The following is a 16079-nucleotide window of genomic DNA, read 5'->3' on the forward strand; positions in this document are numbered from 1 at the left end:
AGGTGGCTCCTCCTCTGCTCTTTGAGCACATTGTGGAATGCAGTGTTAAGTATCATCCTGTGATAATTCCTCCTCTTTACACTCACGTTACCTGCTCCGGCTCCATTCAGTCTCGCCTCCAAAGTCTCACCCCAGAGGCACTGTGGACACCCCCCAACACACACACACACACACACACACACGTTTCCCACCCCATCTTCTCGCATCCTTAATGGTGGGTGTGGCACGTACATAACCCTGTGCCCCTCCTTGTCTTCTTAGAGGCAGATATGGAGCAGCAACTTTGGGGGCTAGTACGTTATGTGTGCTATGGCTCACTTGCACTGAGGTTACAAAGCAACTCTTAGACAGACTGGCAGTACACCTGTGTATTTCTGACAGACACATTTATAGGAGGGATGTCTTGCATAACAACCTCTTAAAATGTTGACTGTTGTCCTGATGCAGAGGGAATGTATCGTCTACTGTCATATAGCCAGTATTTGTGTTTACTATCCTCAAACAAGGTACTTGCACTATTAAGATGGACAGTGTATCTTTTGGGTCTTGGATCTTTTCATCCAACCAGCTCTTGTGCACACATTCTCTTGCATAGATCACCGTGAGCACTGTCACACATTCATACCCTGTTAGGCTACCTCTCGTGCACGTACGTAACAATCTCATGGACTGTAATGGCTGTTTCTCATGTCATTTAGTCTGCCTAGAGGACGGCCAGGAGGCGGCCCAGTAGCCCTGATTAATAATAGGCTTTGGAAACATAGCCTCTGTGCACTGCTCTCTAGCAGCCTGGCTTCAAAACATCAACGAGACACCCACAACCTCATGTCACCACTGCTCTTCGTGTTTAATATTATCTGATCTGCCTCCTAGCATCATGAAATGCACATGTCTTGTTTACTGTTAAATTGTGTGTTCTCAGGTGGTCTTGGAGTGTGTTCTGCAGAGAGACCTGGTGTACAACAAAGTCAACCCCATCTTTCACCACTGGAGGATCAATGACAAAAAGTTTGGACTAACGTTCCAGAGCCCTGCAGATGCTCGCGCCTTTGACCGGGGAATACGGCGGGCCATTGAAGACATAAACCAAGGTATGTTTATCTGTGTTGTAATAATTTAGTCGAAGACAGCTTTGACATGGCAAAAACACTGTTTTATCTTTCATTCATTCAATGGACTGGAATTAATGGAAGCTGGAGGCGAGAGGTGGGACACACTCTGGACAGGTCCCCAGTCCATCCCAGAGGGACAAACAACCATTCACGCTCACATTCATTCCTAGGGATAATTTGGGGTGATCAATGAACCTAACATGCATGTTGGACGGTGGAGATGTTCCGCTGATTGTCGCTGAGAAATCCTCCACTGTTACCTGCTCGCTGAACCCAAGCACGACCCCTCCTGTGTCATCTTATCTGTCCCAGCTGCACAGATAATCTCGCCACTTCCTGTTGAGATCAGCTGTGCAACGTTTTGGGAGGAATGAAACTTTTATGTGCAAGTTATGCATGTTCAAAAAAATAAAATAAAATATATGTATATATGTATGTATATATGTGTGTGTGTATATATATATATTCGTACATATTTATTGCACATTAACACAGTTACTAGTTTGGGCCTCACTTACTCAGATAGACCACATGTCTCAGGAGGGGTGTACTGGCAGGGGATATCGACATCTCCACACGATTTGCATGAAGCTAACTCCCCACCCCACTTAAAACTCAGTGAAAATAGTCTGTCCTTTGACTTTCAATAATGCTCGTTTGTGCTGCTTTGCTTTTTATTCTAAAATATTAGATTAATCTTTAAAATCTTATTTAAGTTCATGCAACCCGTCACCCCAGACTTTGTCTAAACTGAGCTAAAAAGGTCTCGTATGTTTGTGCTGCGTTGGTGCTGACTTGTACTGAAAACATTTATAGTTTTTGTCTCTTTAGTTATTAAGATATAACAAGTTTATTATGAGACAATGGCATTACGCAGACCCAGCACCCCCAAAGCTGCAGAGAAAAGGTGGCACGTTGAAATGGTGACCTAAACTCAAATCAGAAGAAACTTAACGGGACTGGTTTTTTGTCTTTGTCAGTGTTTAAAAGTATGTTGGAGTGTTGGACGACTGGTTTGACTACTCTTAAAAATGAAGAAGGGTTTGGTCTGGCAGTGCGCTGTGTATATACTGTTTGGCTTTAAAAAATTTTTTTTGTGTTTTTACTGCCCTGAGTGGACAGGAAAGAGTGGGAAGGGATCAGAGAATTGGGGTGTCATGCAGCAAATGGTGTTGAGGTGGCAGCTTTGAGTACTTGTAAGCAGTATAAGTGTACAGAGGCTAAAGTTGCAAAGTCATCCAATTAGTAAACGAGTTGTCAAATCAGCAATCTGCCACCACATACACACCATGGTAAACTAAAGGAAAACTGTCTGACTACAAAGCAATCTGTTTCACCCTCTAGATTAGGGAACCCTGAGAGGCACAGAAGAGGTGCAGAACATGTCATAAATCCATATCAATACTGGGAATCAGTTGCTCCTTGCACACAAACGTTTATCAGAACTTCCTGGACACAAGTCCACACAATGTCTAGGTAAAAGGTCATTTTACTGCATGACTGAGTTTTTATGTTGATTTTCTTGCAAATTTTACATGAAGCAAAGAAATGAAGAATGTGTACTGACCATGTTGCAACAGCGTTTACGCTTCCTCACGTACGTAAATATGTACATCCATGTCAAAACGTTGCCATCACCCTCATACTTCCTTGTGTCTTTTACGTTGCCATGGTTGTTATAAACACTACAGAACTTTTGTCATTTTCCTCGTCAAACACACCCTATCAATGCTACTTTGGCATTCATCTTGCATCCTACCTGACCTGTTAGCTCCCTCCAGCCAGCATAGACGATCTTACGATGACTCATGTTTTGTCACTTTCTCTCTTTATCTTCATGTGTTTCTTTGCTGAATCATCGATGTTGCGTGTTCAAAATAACCAGTTCCTTTTAATACCGCAAAGCAAAACGTCACGTGCGTTCCGGCTGTAGAAATGCACATGATAGATGTCATTTTATCATCGAGCAAGTCCAGGACACGGAGTTTTAAGGTAAAAAACTTACATAATTTGTCTTTTAGTCACAACAGTCACAAGTGGGCAACGCTGATTTTACCTGCCGGACCTGCCTGACACACTCACACAGGTTTTTCTCTTCATATGGTTTAGTATATAGTCTGATAAGTAATGATTCTGATAACCACTTAATCATTTTCAGGTAAAATAACCAAAGATTTATTCGTTCTCAGATAGTTAGATTTAGTTGGGCTTCTAAAAACGACAACAAAAAAACATTTAGGAAACAAGCAGTATGAAAATGTCATGTTGTACTGGGAAGTTGCAGTGGTCAACTTTTCACAAAAAAAATAATAGTGGTAGCCATTTTACTTTTAATAACATTGTAGACAGTTACTGACTTAGCTCAGAGAGCCTTTAGAATAAAAGATGAAACATCAGCGGTAGCAGACCTGTGACGAACTACAGCAGATGATGTTGGGTAGTGACTCCTCAGTGCCTGCACTTTCTCTTTCTGTTACCTCTGCTGTCCTTGTCTTCGTCCGCCTGGCATCCTCTGCATGCTGCCAGTGTTGTGTAATGCCTCCCCTCAGCACAGGCAGGCGGGTTTTTCTGTATTCCTGTTGCATCGCTGTGCTGCTGGACTGCTGTGTGAATATGTGTGTGGGAGGGGAGACGAGGCAGCAAGAGAGAATATGTTTTTGCCCGCGCGTGTGTGCGCACGTGTGCATATCAGTCTTGCAGTCCTCTGTTGCTATAGCAACGGAGGGCACATGGCTCAGGCAGCTTCACGGCCCGCACTGCCAGAGTCGTGCTGCAGGAGGCCTCTTATTCTCAGTTCTAGAGAAATGCATATACACGCAAACCTTTCTCTGTGATTCAGAGATGCACAGACAGACTGTGTGTGTGTGCGTGTGTGTGAGTGTGAGAGAGACACAAGCCCAATGAATTCTTCCTGCCTTACTGAGATGGCAGTGACTTTATCATATAGTACTGTGTTTTTTATCAGACAGGAATACACATAATGACACCATGCTTAAAATTAGGCATCAGTCAAATGAATTAACTATAGTTTAGAAAGATAAACTCAATGTTTCAGAGTTTCCTCGAACATCTCTATGGAAGTTGTGTTGGCCCAGTTTTCTTCATCATTACTCAATTATGTTCTCTCGTATTAAGTTTCTTTGCAAATGTGAAAAACATAATATTCACTTAAAAAGAAAACAAAAAGTGGGATTATTTCCTCCAAATGGGGATAGTTTGTGACAGCCTTATTACCTACACATGTTATTTAGTTTTCATTCTTCAGATTTAGTGGCTCTCGGGTGCAGCCTTCAGGTAGAGGGCGTGTAGACCCCCAAACCGCAATAGTGTGCATGCGTAGTAAAAGACAGAGATTGGTTCAAGTTGCCTTCACACAGACACTTTGTCAGTAGAAAATGAACTAGGAACATTAAAAACGTTCTTGGAAGTTTATTTGAAAGTCTGTTGGGATTGTTGTAGAAGTCTGGACATCCTTTTTTTTTTTTTTTTTTTTTTTTTTTGTAACTTCCCTAAAAGCATCTGTAATTTTATATTTCTTTTGAACTTTTCCTAGTCTGCGTCAAATGGCAGATTTCAAACCAACAAAGTGTTTTCTTGTTCCTCTTTACCCAGAGGTAAAGATGAAAACTTGTTGTTCTGAGTTGCGGTGTCCCTCTTTCAAAGATGTTTTTTCGCAGTATTTCATTAAAGACCAAAATCTAAATTTCTATAGCTGCGTTCAGACAGTAGCAATTAACATTCATAAAGTTCTGGAAACAGTTTCCTCTAGTTATCTGAAGATGGCTACAACTATGGTCTCAATTTGAAGTGTTAACACCAATTGTTAACGCTGTCGTGTTTTGCTTTTCATCATGTTTATGGCTTGAGCAAGAAATGAGTGGAAGTGTGACAGGTATCATTGTGACTGAAACCAAAACCACAAATAATAGCTGTTTCACTTCATTTCTTCATCTGAATTCCAGGTATGTTCAAACAATTGATAGCTTGTTTAAAACCTGTCCGTTTTTACAGTATTTACTTTTCTGTGTTGTGACTTAATCTCACATTTAAATGAGAAAGTGGCAACTTAAAAAAAAAAAAAAAAAAAAAGTTATTTTAAACCCTGCTCGACCACTCAAGGAAAATATAACTGATTTTTAATGAATCAAAAGTCATCAATGTGAGGTCAAAGTACAGACATTACAGTATTGTTTGAACAACTCGGATGAGTTAGGACAACTTATATGTATTTGTGTTTGGTACACCATCTGCAAGACCAAGATTATTCCTGACAATCACAAAAATGGATGGCCAGTGTGAAAACTGAAACAGAGGCTTCTTACCCTAACATAAGCAGGAGGAGAGGAAGGTGTGGAAATGGCGCCTGGCATTTTAACCGAGGTTGAGGTTACATTATCCTAGCTGTGCATATTAGATTTACTAATGTGTGCCCCACTAACACAAAGCAGCTTTCATTTCCCCATTGGGCGACAGGCAGAGAAAAGCAGAAGTCTTGAAAGAATCTGCCTTGTAAATTTTAAACTAGTTTAGCAAACAAGATGTCATCCATTGATAACGAAATAGCTTAAAAAGATAACAGAAAGGGCAGTTTTCCTGCGCAAAAGTTGGTAAAAATTAAAATATACCATGCTGCCTGCATACATTTGTATAAGTAAGTTAATAATTGAAGTAGATTATGACCGATACAGGGTTTCACTGTTTCTTTTGCCCTCTGGCAGCAAAATTTTAGTCTAAGCCAATAAAATTGTGCTATGCTGTATGTGTTGTTACAAAGGCTTTCTTAAATTCAAAACACAGTATAACTATGTGGCTTAAGGTGGCAAAGTAATCACATCAATCTTCTCTTTTGTTTTCTCTCTCTACCTTTCAGGGTGTCGTCCATTTGGAGGAGGAGATAATCCAGAAAATGGACTACCGGTAAGTAAAATCAGAGTTGAGAGTTTATGAATAACAATGGAATAAATCCGTCTGGGTGTGCATACTGGGACATATTTGTCTTGCTGACTTTCATAAGTGAAGCTTACACTCCTTGATGAATAGAAAGCAGGTCAATGTTTGTAACTAAGCTGTGTCTTTTGAAACTGATGTGCCCATCCAGGTGCTAACAACCTGCCTTTATCTTCTAATCTGTGCTAGTCAAAACCTGAAATAAAGTGGGTGTTAGCCAGTGAATGGAAGAAAAATCAAGCAATATTACCTTTATGACTCTAACTTGGTTGCTGTTAGTCTTAACAGGACTGTCAGGAGCCAGTTCAGTGGTCCATTGGTACTTTTAAAAAAAAATTTTTATGAATAATTATGACATTGTAAATCATACTAAAAGTTTGTGAATTTAGGCTCCTTCACTGACTTCCGACTTTACAAAAGTTATTAATTGTTTCCATGATGTCAACAAACAAGGTTGTGGGAGGGTTAATGCGATCTGTTGCAGTTCCTTTTGTTCTTTATAGTTCTTTTTATTTTCTGGCTCAATGGTTGGGGTTGTCATTTCAAGATTCAGAATATATTTGTGACTTCTCAATTTATGTTAAGTTTTGTGCACAGTGAAATATGCACAGTGTTGTACATGCATAATGTACCCAGATGGTATACAGCATAGGTTATGTGTAATCCTTAAGGGTGTTTAGGAATGTTGTGTTATCTTTAGCAAAGAGAGGCAATAGGTTGCTAGCTGAAGCCAACACACCCATGTTAATTTAAGATATCAGGTCTTTTCCGGTAAAGTCAGTCACCTGTTCTACTTCTGATTGCAAAGTGGGTGGGATAACTCAAGGATAGTTCTTAGTGTGTGCATTTAGTGACTAGAAATATAAAATACACCGTAACACCCACTCTGTAGTGTAACCCAGTGCAACCATTCTGTAGTAGTTGCCAACTTTTTTAAACATAAATACTGATATTGCTTTGTCATCATGAAACAATAGTTTTGATTCTATTTATAAGTATTATTTATAAAGAAATGTGCACTCAACTAGTACAACAGAGTTTAGTCAACATGCACACCACTAATATAATGGGATTATTTTGTTGTGTTTTTGGTGTTTGCACCACGTGCAGCACCACCTGTGACTTTAAATAAGACTATATTGTACTCTTCAAAAGCTAGAGAACTGTTCTGACCTGCATCCGACATGCTATTTCACTCATCTTTTTTTATGTTGACTATCTGAACTAAAAGGCTAGAAGGGTTGCTTTTCTTGTGGCAAAGTTCCTCTTTAAGGAATCAGCCTGAGCATACAGGAAATCCAATGGCACCACTGTTGCTAGGCAGCAGAAGGGGGTGCATCTGGAGAGTGGTAGAAGGGGGTGTTCACGGGGTTCAGTGAGCCTCTTAGGATGTCACCATGGTGATTTGGCATCCGAATGTTGCGGTTGAAGACCTGGGCCACAGAGGAAAAAATAAAAAAAATAAACCAGAGGCAAAGGCTGTAGCACCCCACCCCAACAAAAGCAAACAAATATCATTGCACAACAAGGTGTTTCCATATGTGTCTGATTCTTAATACAAAAGTCTAAAAGACGATACCATCAAGTCCTTACTTTTATTATTGGGATGCTATTTTAGAAGCAGCAGATCTGTCTGGAGCAGCTGTGGCCTTGTTAAAAAATCTAATCGGCATGTGAGGTCACAGTTGAGCTTTGTTGATATGTATGATAACTCAAATTTACAGGAATTCTTGATAGCCTTGCATTGTTCAGATCATTTGACTAGTGTGTGCATGATGAAGTTTGTCTAAGCAGTTAGTGTGTGTGTGTGTGTGTGTGTGTGTGTGTGTGTGTGTGTGTGTGTGTGTGTGTGTGTTGGGAGGCATGCAATGAAGATGGTCTTCTTCATCCACATCCTGCCCATTGAGGCAAAGCACCCACATGTACATCCTTACCACATTCTTCCTCTCGCTCAACACACACACACACACATGTGCATGCAGCATATTTTACCCATAAAGCGGTTGCACAACTCTGCTCAGCTGGGATGACCCACTGCCAGGAATTATGCTGTGATACCACAGTCCTTCTGTCAGCACAAAATAGTGTTTTTTTTTGTTGTTGTTTTATTTTTTCTGTTGCCACAGGAAAACATCCAATTTAGTACTGGCAGGAAGTTACCTCTTATCAGTTTTGTACACATGCAGTTTATTGGTCAGTTGACTTTTACAGCCTCCCTCTTAAAACAGACAGTCTGCCTGCCGTTATATTTCTGCGACGCAGGTACAAAGCAGAGAGGGTTCAAGTTGGACACATTTGAAAACTTTTTTTTTTCCACTGAGAGTTGATCAATTGCAACAGCTGATAGTTTAGTAGGGGATTTATGGAAGACAATGTTCTGTTGGATGGCAAACCAAGAAGGGTGCTTCATTATTGCCTGCGAATGTCATGCAATGTGATAGATAGGATAACATTTACCATAGCTGCCTTCAGTGCCAATTATCCCAACCATTCTTATTTAGACATAAGATTATGGGGGGGGGCGGGGACAAATAAGGACATCTGTGGTTTTCAGTGGTTCTTTGACATCATATCACCCTTAAGCTGTTTGCTTGTCCTTCCTCAGAAGAAGAGTTGTGGGTTTTTTTTTTCCCCAGATCTTGCCTATATGAGGTAATTAGCCCCCTGACACAGGTGATTCCTTGTTTCTAGTCCAACATGGAGTTGGTGCTGCTCTGAAATTGGCTTTTATGGCTAAGAGCCAGTTTTTTTGACAGCTGAAATGTGAAGAGCTAGTTTGAGATGAAAAACAGGCTCTCAACAAACACCCGATCCGCGTCAGTGTGTCTGTAATGCAGAGTTACTGCTGCAAGGACGTTTTTTTTTTTTTTTTTTGTCTGTAGCCCGAATCCAGCTTTCCCTGTCCTGACCCCCTGTGCCTTTGAGGGCGGAAGTACATGCATCCTTGATGTTGGTACGGAGCCATGTTGCCCCTGGCTCCCACCACCTCCCCTCCTCTCTCACCCAGCCACATCTCCAGGGTCAGATCAGCTCCAGATTGGCCCCCACACATGCCTTTGAATGGTGGGGCTTAGGCAAGTGCTTTAAAGGAAGCCCAAGTCTGTTTCCCATTTTGCCCCCCACCTCTCCACCCCCTCACTTCTTTCCCTCTTTCTCTCACATACACACACAGCTGTCATCTGGCTTTTTAAGTTCTGTGCTGCATTTCTCCAGCTGGAGCTAGTTTATGACATTCCCTCGGCAGAGTCTTGGCCTATCGTGCTCTCTGTGTTTCTTCCCTTCTCTCGCTCTCACACACAAACGCACTCATGAATACAAACACAATCTCATTTTTTCCTGTTCTGTTCTTTCTCCTCTCTCTCCCTCCCTGCACTGTCTCTCGTTCTTTGCATTCCCTTGCAGATACTGCATGCGTGTTACACCACTCAATATGTTTGGAGGCAAAGAAAGAGCAAAGTCACACATTCACAGACCATGTGTTGGTAGTCTGACAAGGGGTTTGGAGGGGGGGGGGGGCAAGTGAAGTGGGGGTGGAGGGTGGGGGTTAAAAGGAAGCATCTCTTAGCAACCACAGGACAGTAATTACTGTAGCAGCAGCTGGGAGCAAACCAGATTTCCGCTGTGCGTTAAAGCACTGGCGTGGGCTCCTTTACACACAGCACTGACTAACCAGAGCCAGCAGCCTCCTCCACACGCAGAGAGGAGAGAGGTAGTGAGGGTGGGAGAAGGAGAAGAGAGGAGGACTAACCTGCATTGATGAGGTTGGGATGTTTGTGTGTGTGTGTGTGTGTGTGTGTGTGTGTGTGTGTGTGTGTGTGTGTGTGTGTGTGTGTGTGTGTGTGGGAAAAGAGGGACAGTTAGCTTGCGTGTACAGTGCTAGAATGTGGTTGGTTGTGAGAGGCTGTCACAGCATGTGTTAATGTTCAGCTCAGAACATGCTGGAAGTTGTGAAGACATACAGAATAATATGAGGCTCTTCGTATCATTACTGACTATACCCCCCCTTATTCATCATCGTTACATGCATGATCGTGAATTCATTGTTGTTACTATTTCTGTTGCAATGAGTACTGAAGTGTTCAGCTCGTTTATTTTAGTTTTGCAGAGGTTCAGAAGTGTTACATTTGTTGTCATCTGCACTATTCATATGATAGTATTTATAGACTTCTCATCCTGATTCATTTCAGCACTGACTTTCTTATTATCATGAGATTAATTGTCGGGGGGGGGGGGGGGGGGGGGTTACTTATATCTCTCCCTTCTCATTTCTAAAGCCTTTTTTTTATGTTTGTGGAAACACATGCAAGCCTGATGGGAACTGAGTTCTCAACAGAAGGGCCTTGAGTCATTGCCGCACAACAGTCCTTTGTTAAAGTGTGGGTGTAGGATGCCCCCTGGTGGTTGAAGTGGAACACACGCACACATAAACCCAGCCTACACACCTCGAGTAAAAGCTGTTGTGGTCATGAAAATCAAATGATGGACAATTAGTACATGTGAAATGGTAATCTATGATATGAGGATTTCAAATTTTGCTTTAAGTCTTTATTATTATCATGATTATTATTATTATTATTATTAATATGATCTTTTTTTAATTACCAGGGCCTAGACAGATGACTTTAAGATGTTGGTTTAAGAATCCTAAATCCTATACTCAAAATCTCTTTATCAGAAATGTTGCTCACAAAAAGATAAAGATGTTCAACTTCCAGGTGGAATATACAGAGAATATAGAAAGTTCATGCTACGCTGATATTATGCCATGAATGAAGAACATTTAAATATAATTATGTGATGGTACTTCCTTTGTTTCAGAAAATTTCTTGAAACAAATACTAAAACATATAGTGGATATACCACAACATGAAAATGTCCATGTCTCAAAAACTTGTCACGTGTCAGGCGTTGGTCTGATTTTTTCTAAATGTGAACAGTTTGGTGAAGAAGACTTTAGTTACAAGCTGTAATTGAATCAAAACATTTAGTGGTCAACTCATGGTTCCGACACTTTATTTGTTTGTTTGTTTTTTTGTGGTTAGTTACCATGTCAGAAAACAGCATGTTGTGCAATTAGTACTTAAACATTGAACAGTTGTACACTCGCATTCCTGATGGGAGAGAAATTTAAATGAAGTTCATCTGTAAAGGTCATAGTACATTTTAGGTTCATTCTGACATAATTAAACAAGTCAAATATCCTTATTTTGTGTGTGTGGTAACACAGACTACTGCAACAGCTATAAAGCCATGACAGGAAGTGGAATAGCAGTTGGGCAGATGTGGTCGGGCACTGCTCCTGAATAAAAACAAGTCAAGTTAACAAAAGAAAAATTCAAGTGTCTGCAAGTTTACTTCCCATATTCTCACGACTGTTTTGCAAGCTTAAATGATTCCGTATGTCTCCAGGAGTGTGACAAGCCTCCCTCGATCTGCACCCCAATGAAAGAGCCGTTCTCTCCTCTGAACCACGTCGTCTCCCCCGAGCCATTCAGGGGCTGCTATGTCCGTGCTGAGCCCTTTGACGACAACCGCCGCTACTTGCCTCCACAGGTGGGCTTCTCATGCAACTTGTACACGTCTACATTTTTTGACTAAATTTGTTATTGTAATAACTAAATATATAAGCATTGCTTTTACACTCACTAATGGAGATGATTCTCACTTTGATGGCTTTCTTTGAACAGACTCGTCGTGTCAGTTTTCGAATGGATGAAGAAGAGATTGTTCGCATCAATCCACGCAAAGATGTGCTCATCCGTGGCTATGAAGACTACCGCCACCCTGTCATGGGCCGACGTGACGCAGACCGTGAGGATCTGGACTTTCCCTCCTCTTTTCACAAACTGGACAGTAAGAAATGTGAGTACCTCTTCCCTGATGGCCCTGGAGGGGACTCCCATTCTGGCCCCGGTGTGGGCATAGGAACAGGAATGGGCCTGGGTCTGGGCAAGGACACAGCCATCAAGACTCAGCCGTCACCCCTGCTGAAGTCGGGGAAAAGCCGTCGGCGAAGAGAAGATGGTGAGCGTTCGCGCTGCATTTACTGTCGAGAAATGTTCAACCATGAAGACAACTGGCGAGGACAGTGCCAAGATGCCCCCGACCCCATCAAGCAGTGCATCTACAAAGTCAGCTGCATGCTGTGTGCCGAGAGCATGCTGTATCACTGTATGTCTGACTCGGAGGGCGACTTTTCAGACCCCTGCTCATGTGACACATCTGACGAGCAGTTCTGTCTGCGCTGGCTGGCCCTGGTGGCGCTCTCCTTCATCGCACCCTGCATGTGCTGCTACCTGCCTCTGCGTGCCTGCCACCACTGTGGCGAGGCCTGTCGCTGCTGCGGAGGCAAGCACAAAGCCGCGGGGTGACCTGACGCTGGACACTGGGACACCCTCAAAGCTAGCTAACAAAGGCAGTGAATAAAAGCGGAAAATTAATAGCCGGCATCCTTTTTTCATTCCCCTCTCAGACGGGGTGATATGTTGTTGATCCCTGGCTCTGAGGGCTTTTGGAGATTTCAGTTTGTGTTTGTCGCCGACAAGCAGCAGTGGAGGAAAAACCTTACGCTTTTTGGGGGGGCTCTGAGCATCAAGCCAAATGCAAGAGCATAACGTGAGGAAAAGAAGACAAGAAGCTGACATCATGCTCAACAGACTTGGAGATGTTATTACACACATATTACACACAAGCACACACATCTATCTCACACTCGACTCTCATACATTGATGAAACCAGGCAACAAATTTCAGAACTGTGCCACAAGTAATCTGTAACTTTATGAAGGATAAAGGTCTTTTGTACAGACAGCAACAACTTCATGATAAAGAACAAATGAAACAATACTGTGTTGAGGAAAAGGTACTTGGTGTTTGAGTCTGCTAAAAGGGACACGCTCTTGCTTCTTTGTAAATTTGCAGTTGGGTAACAGTGACCTTTCCTTCACGGCTTAAACATTTGCAGACAATGTAATTACTAAACAAAGAAAAATGCACTAAACAGTATCCCCTGAGTTAAGGTTAACCTCAAATTCTTGTGGTGTGTAATATGCCATTTTTAGTGTAATTTCTGACATTGAAGAGACATTAGATAATGGATGAAACGCCAACATTTCTTTTATTTTAAAAGGAAAAAAAAGCAAATAGACAATTGTTTTTTTAAGGTACAGTCTGGCAGATTTCTTGACATTTAAATTATGTTAAAACATGCTTTACCGGGGTGTTTCAAGCCGTTTGATTGCATTCCAAAAGAAAGGGATTGATTCCATAATTTGAAGGGAAAAAGTGGTAACCTCACCATGTCGAAGTCCCCAAAACTAGTTTTTAAAGTTTCCACGGCAGAGAATCTTATGACCCATTTAAATGAAAACAGAACATCACAGTTTCATTAACACTGAAATGTTTTAGCCCACTTATTTACTACCGTAGTGAAGTTGTTTTTGGTTTAGTTTTTTTTTTTTTTTCTTCTGTTTTTTCCTGTTTATTTTTGTAATTAGTTTTGAATCAAAAAGGCTGAAATGTTGCTCAACCAGCAAGTTTTGTTTTGGTTAAGCAAGGAGCCATAATACTCCTTGGTTAAATGATGAGGCACTTAAATTAGGATGTTATTTGATTAAGAAACCCTTTGATTTTAGAATTAATCTAGAGATTGATACAATAAATTTAACATCTAAATCACAATGGGGGAAACCCTGTCTTTAAAGCACTGCTATCTAAGCTTTGGTTGCAGCACCCTCTCCAAAGTTTTATGTTTGTCCTCTAACTCAGTTTTTTCCTTTTGTTGTTTTGTCCCTTCATATGCTGTGCAAATGTAGTACTACATTGTCAATCCACCCCTCTTCCTGTCTTGTGTTTTCATCTTACAAGCCCTGAATGAGTGGATGCATTTATTTACTGCGGATCAGTGTTTTAGCAATTGAAGACATGTATATGTGTAGGTGCGCTCACTTGTGTTAGTTTTTGTCTTCATATGCAAGTTTTTTTCCTGTAACGTCACCATTGGTAACATGTGTAAAGCTTTGACTCGGCATTAGAACATGTTTGTCTACTGGACTTAAAGCGAATAGACATTACATACAATTCATTAATGAAGTTGATACCACCCTCATTCCTTTGTGGCACAAGAGTGTGATCATTCCAGACTGAAAGTAGATATAAGCAGCTTTTTTTTTTTGGCTCTGTCTTAAAATGACTAAAACAAATCAATGGACATTTAAAAAAAAAAAAAGTCCTGTTGGTGTTTGCGTGGAGCGTCGTATTGGACTTATCAGAAGCTTTCCATTCTTTCAGCTCATGGTTTCCAGTGAAGCTTGAGTCAAGTCAACAGGACTGGATTTAGTTTCTGGAAGACCTTTCAGTTGCATCCTGAAGATCTTAATTTCTAATGAAGATGGTGGGAGATGACACTAAAGTAGTCAAATAGTCTTGAATGTGACTAGCCTTTTGTCTGTTTTGCTAATATAAGGTAGCCATCCGCGAGCAAAATAGTCTGATGGGTCTGCTTATCTAATTCTGCAAAAAAACAAAAAGATTGTACTAAATTTTGTACTATTCCTTTTAAGTCCACTGGGCAAAGCAGTATTTATAATTTTCCCACTCACAATAGCAGGAAATTTTCCACTGATTTTAAAAAAAAAAAAAAAAAAAAAAAAAAAAAAAAAAAGAAAAAAAAGCCCCTGCTGGAATAACCGTTGAGTTTAGGTGTCTCTGCAGTGACCTGAATTCTTTACTAACTATAACACATTAACATTAACTGTGCATCCATATTCAACAGATATGTATCTTTCCTCATCTCCTTACACTCTTTGTTAAACATATAGTTGTGTTGCTTCGGTCTCAACATGACAACAGGAGGATCATCCATTTCCCTAATTCCACGCTGACTGATAACTCCCTTTACTTTCTATGCAAACGTTCCAACGTGGGAAACACATTGACCTCTGCAGACTGAGTCAGTGACTGAACTGGACACTTTAAGGCTAAATAGGTAGTCAGCAAACCCCTGGTACCAAACTAAACATCTGTAAATACGTAACACTATATTTAAAAACAGATGATAATCCCAGCTTTTTTTGTCTTTGAAATTTTAAAGATAGAGCTGTATTTATCATTGCTGTCAACATATATTGTAGCTTCTATTGACAGCATTTTGTACATAGGTCACCTTTTAGTATTATTTCACATTGAAAAGTAGAGGGCTTTGTGATGGATATGACTATTGAGCTTCAAATAGTCTCTCTCTAGTTTTGTACGGTAGATGGAAGGATAGTGCTAACATGGTACTTGTTTCTAAAGTTTGACATATAATAAAAATATACATGAAGCTGCTAGATACAATCACTAATTTTATTGTTGACAGAGAAAGTCAGCTATGAACGACTGTTAAACCTAATTCTCCAACAGCATATAACAGTGGTGATTTTGAAATATTTGGTCTGTGTGACTCCACTTGTGCATGTGAGTGGGTCTGTTTGTGTGTATGTGTGAATGTGTGCTATGTCTGTATGCTCAGGTTACTGGCAGTGTGCGTGCGGGGTTGGTGTGTAACCAAATGTTTATCACATTCTCCCATCGTAAGCAGATCTCCCTGCATTATTGCAAGCTGAATTGGTGTTTGAAGAACCTGATTAAAACTTGCTGGCTGAGAAGCAGACTCAAGGATGTGCATTATACAAAGTGTAGAGAATTTTGGAATAACACTTCTCATTCTGCATTAACCAGCGCAGTGCAACTTCCTGTCATGTACTGTATTATATATGCAACATATGTCTGTCTGCTTTCATATATATATATATATATATATATATATATATATATATTATATATATATATATATATATATATATATATATATATATATATATGTATGTATGTATAATGTATGTATAATGTATAATTTTTTTACCTGCATTATATAAGACTTCAGTTGTAACCACTTTGCTGCTAGTCTTTTATCCTCTTTCGGTCTTGAAATTGTGCATATCTTTGGGAATGCATAAAAGTGTACATTCTTGACATTGT

At 40.5% G+C, this 16079-nt stretch overlaps 1 protein-coding gene across 1 annotated transcript in view; it reads left to right on the forward strand.

Moving 5' to 3' along the window:
• Positions 1–15829, forward strand: part of spred1 (sprouty related EVH1 domain containing 1) — a 31734-nt gene extending 15905 nt beyond the window's left edge. The window contains exons 3-6 of the mRNA XM_079262149.1: positions 923–1091; positions 5983–6029; positions 11469–11612; positions 11747–15829. Of these exons, the coding sequence (XP_079118275.1) occupies positions 923–1091; positions 5983–6029; positions 11469–11612; positions 11747–12430 (1044 nt within the window). The 3' untranslated portion in view covers positions 12431–15829. The remainder of the gene's footprint in view (positions 1–922; positions 1092–5982; positions 6030–11468; positions 11613–11746) is intronic.
• Positions 15830–16079: the final 250 nt, after the last annotated feature.

Source organism: Telmatherina bonti, assembly GCF_933228915.1.
Source record: "Telmatherina bonti genome assembly, chromosome: 22".
NCBI classification, from domain to species: domain Eukaryota; kingdom Metazoa; phylum Chordata; class Actinopteri; order Atheriniformes; family Telmatherinidae; genus Telmatherina; species Telmatherina bonti.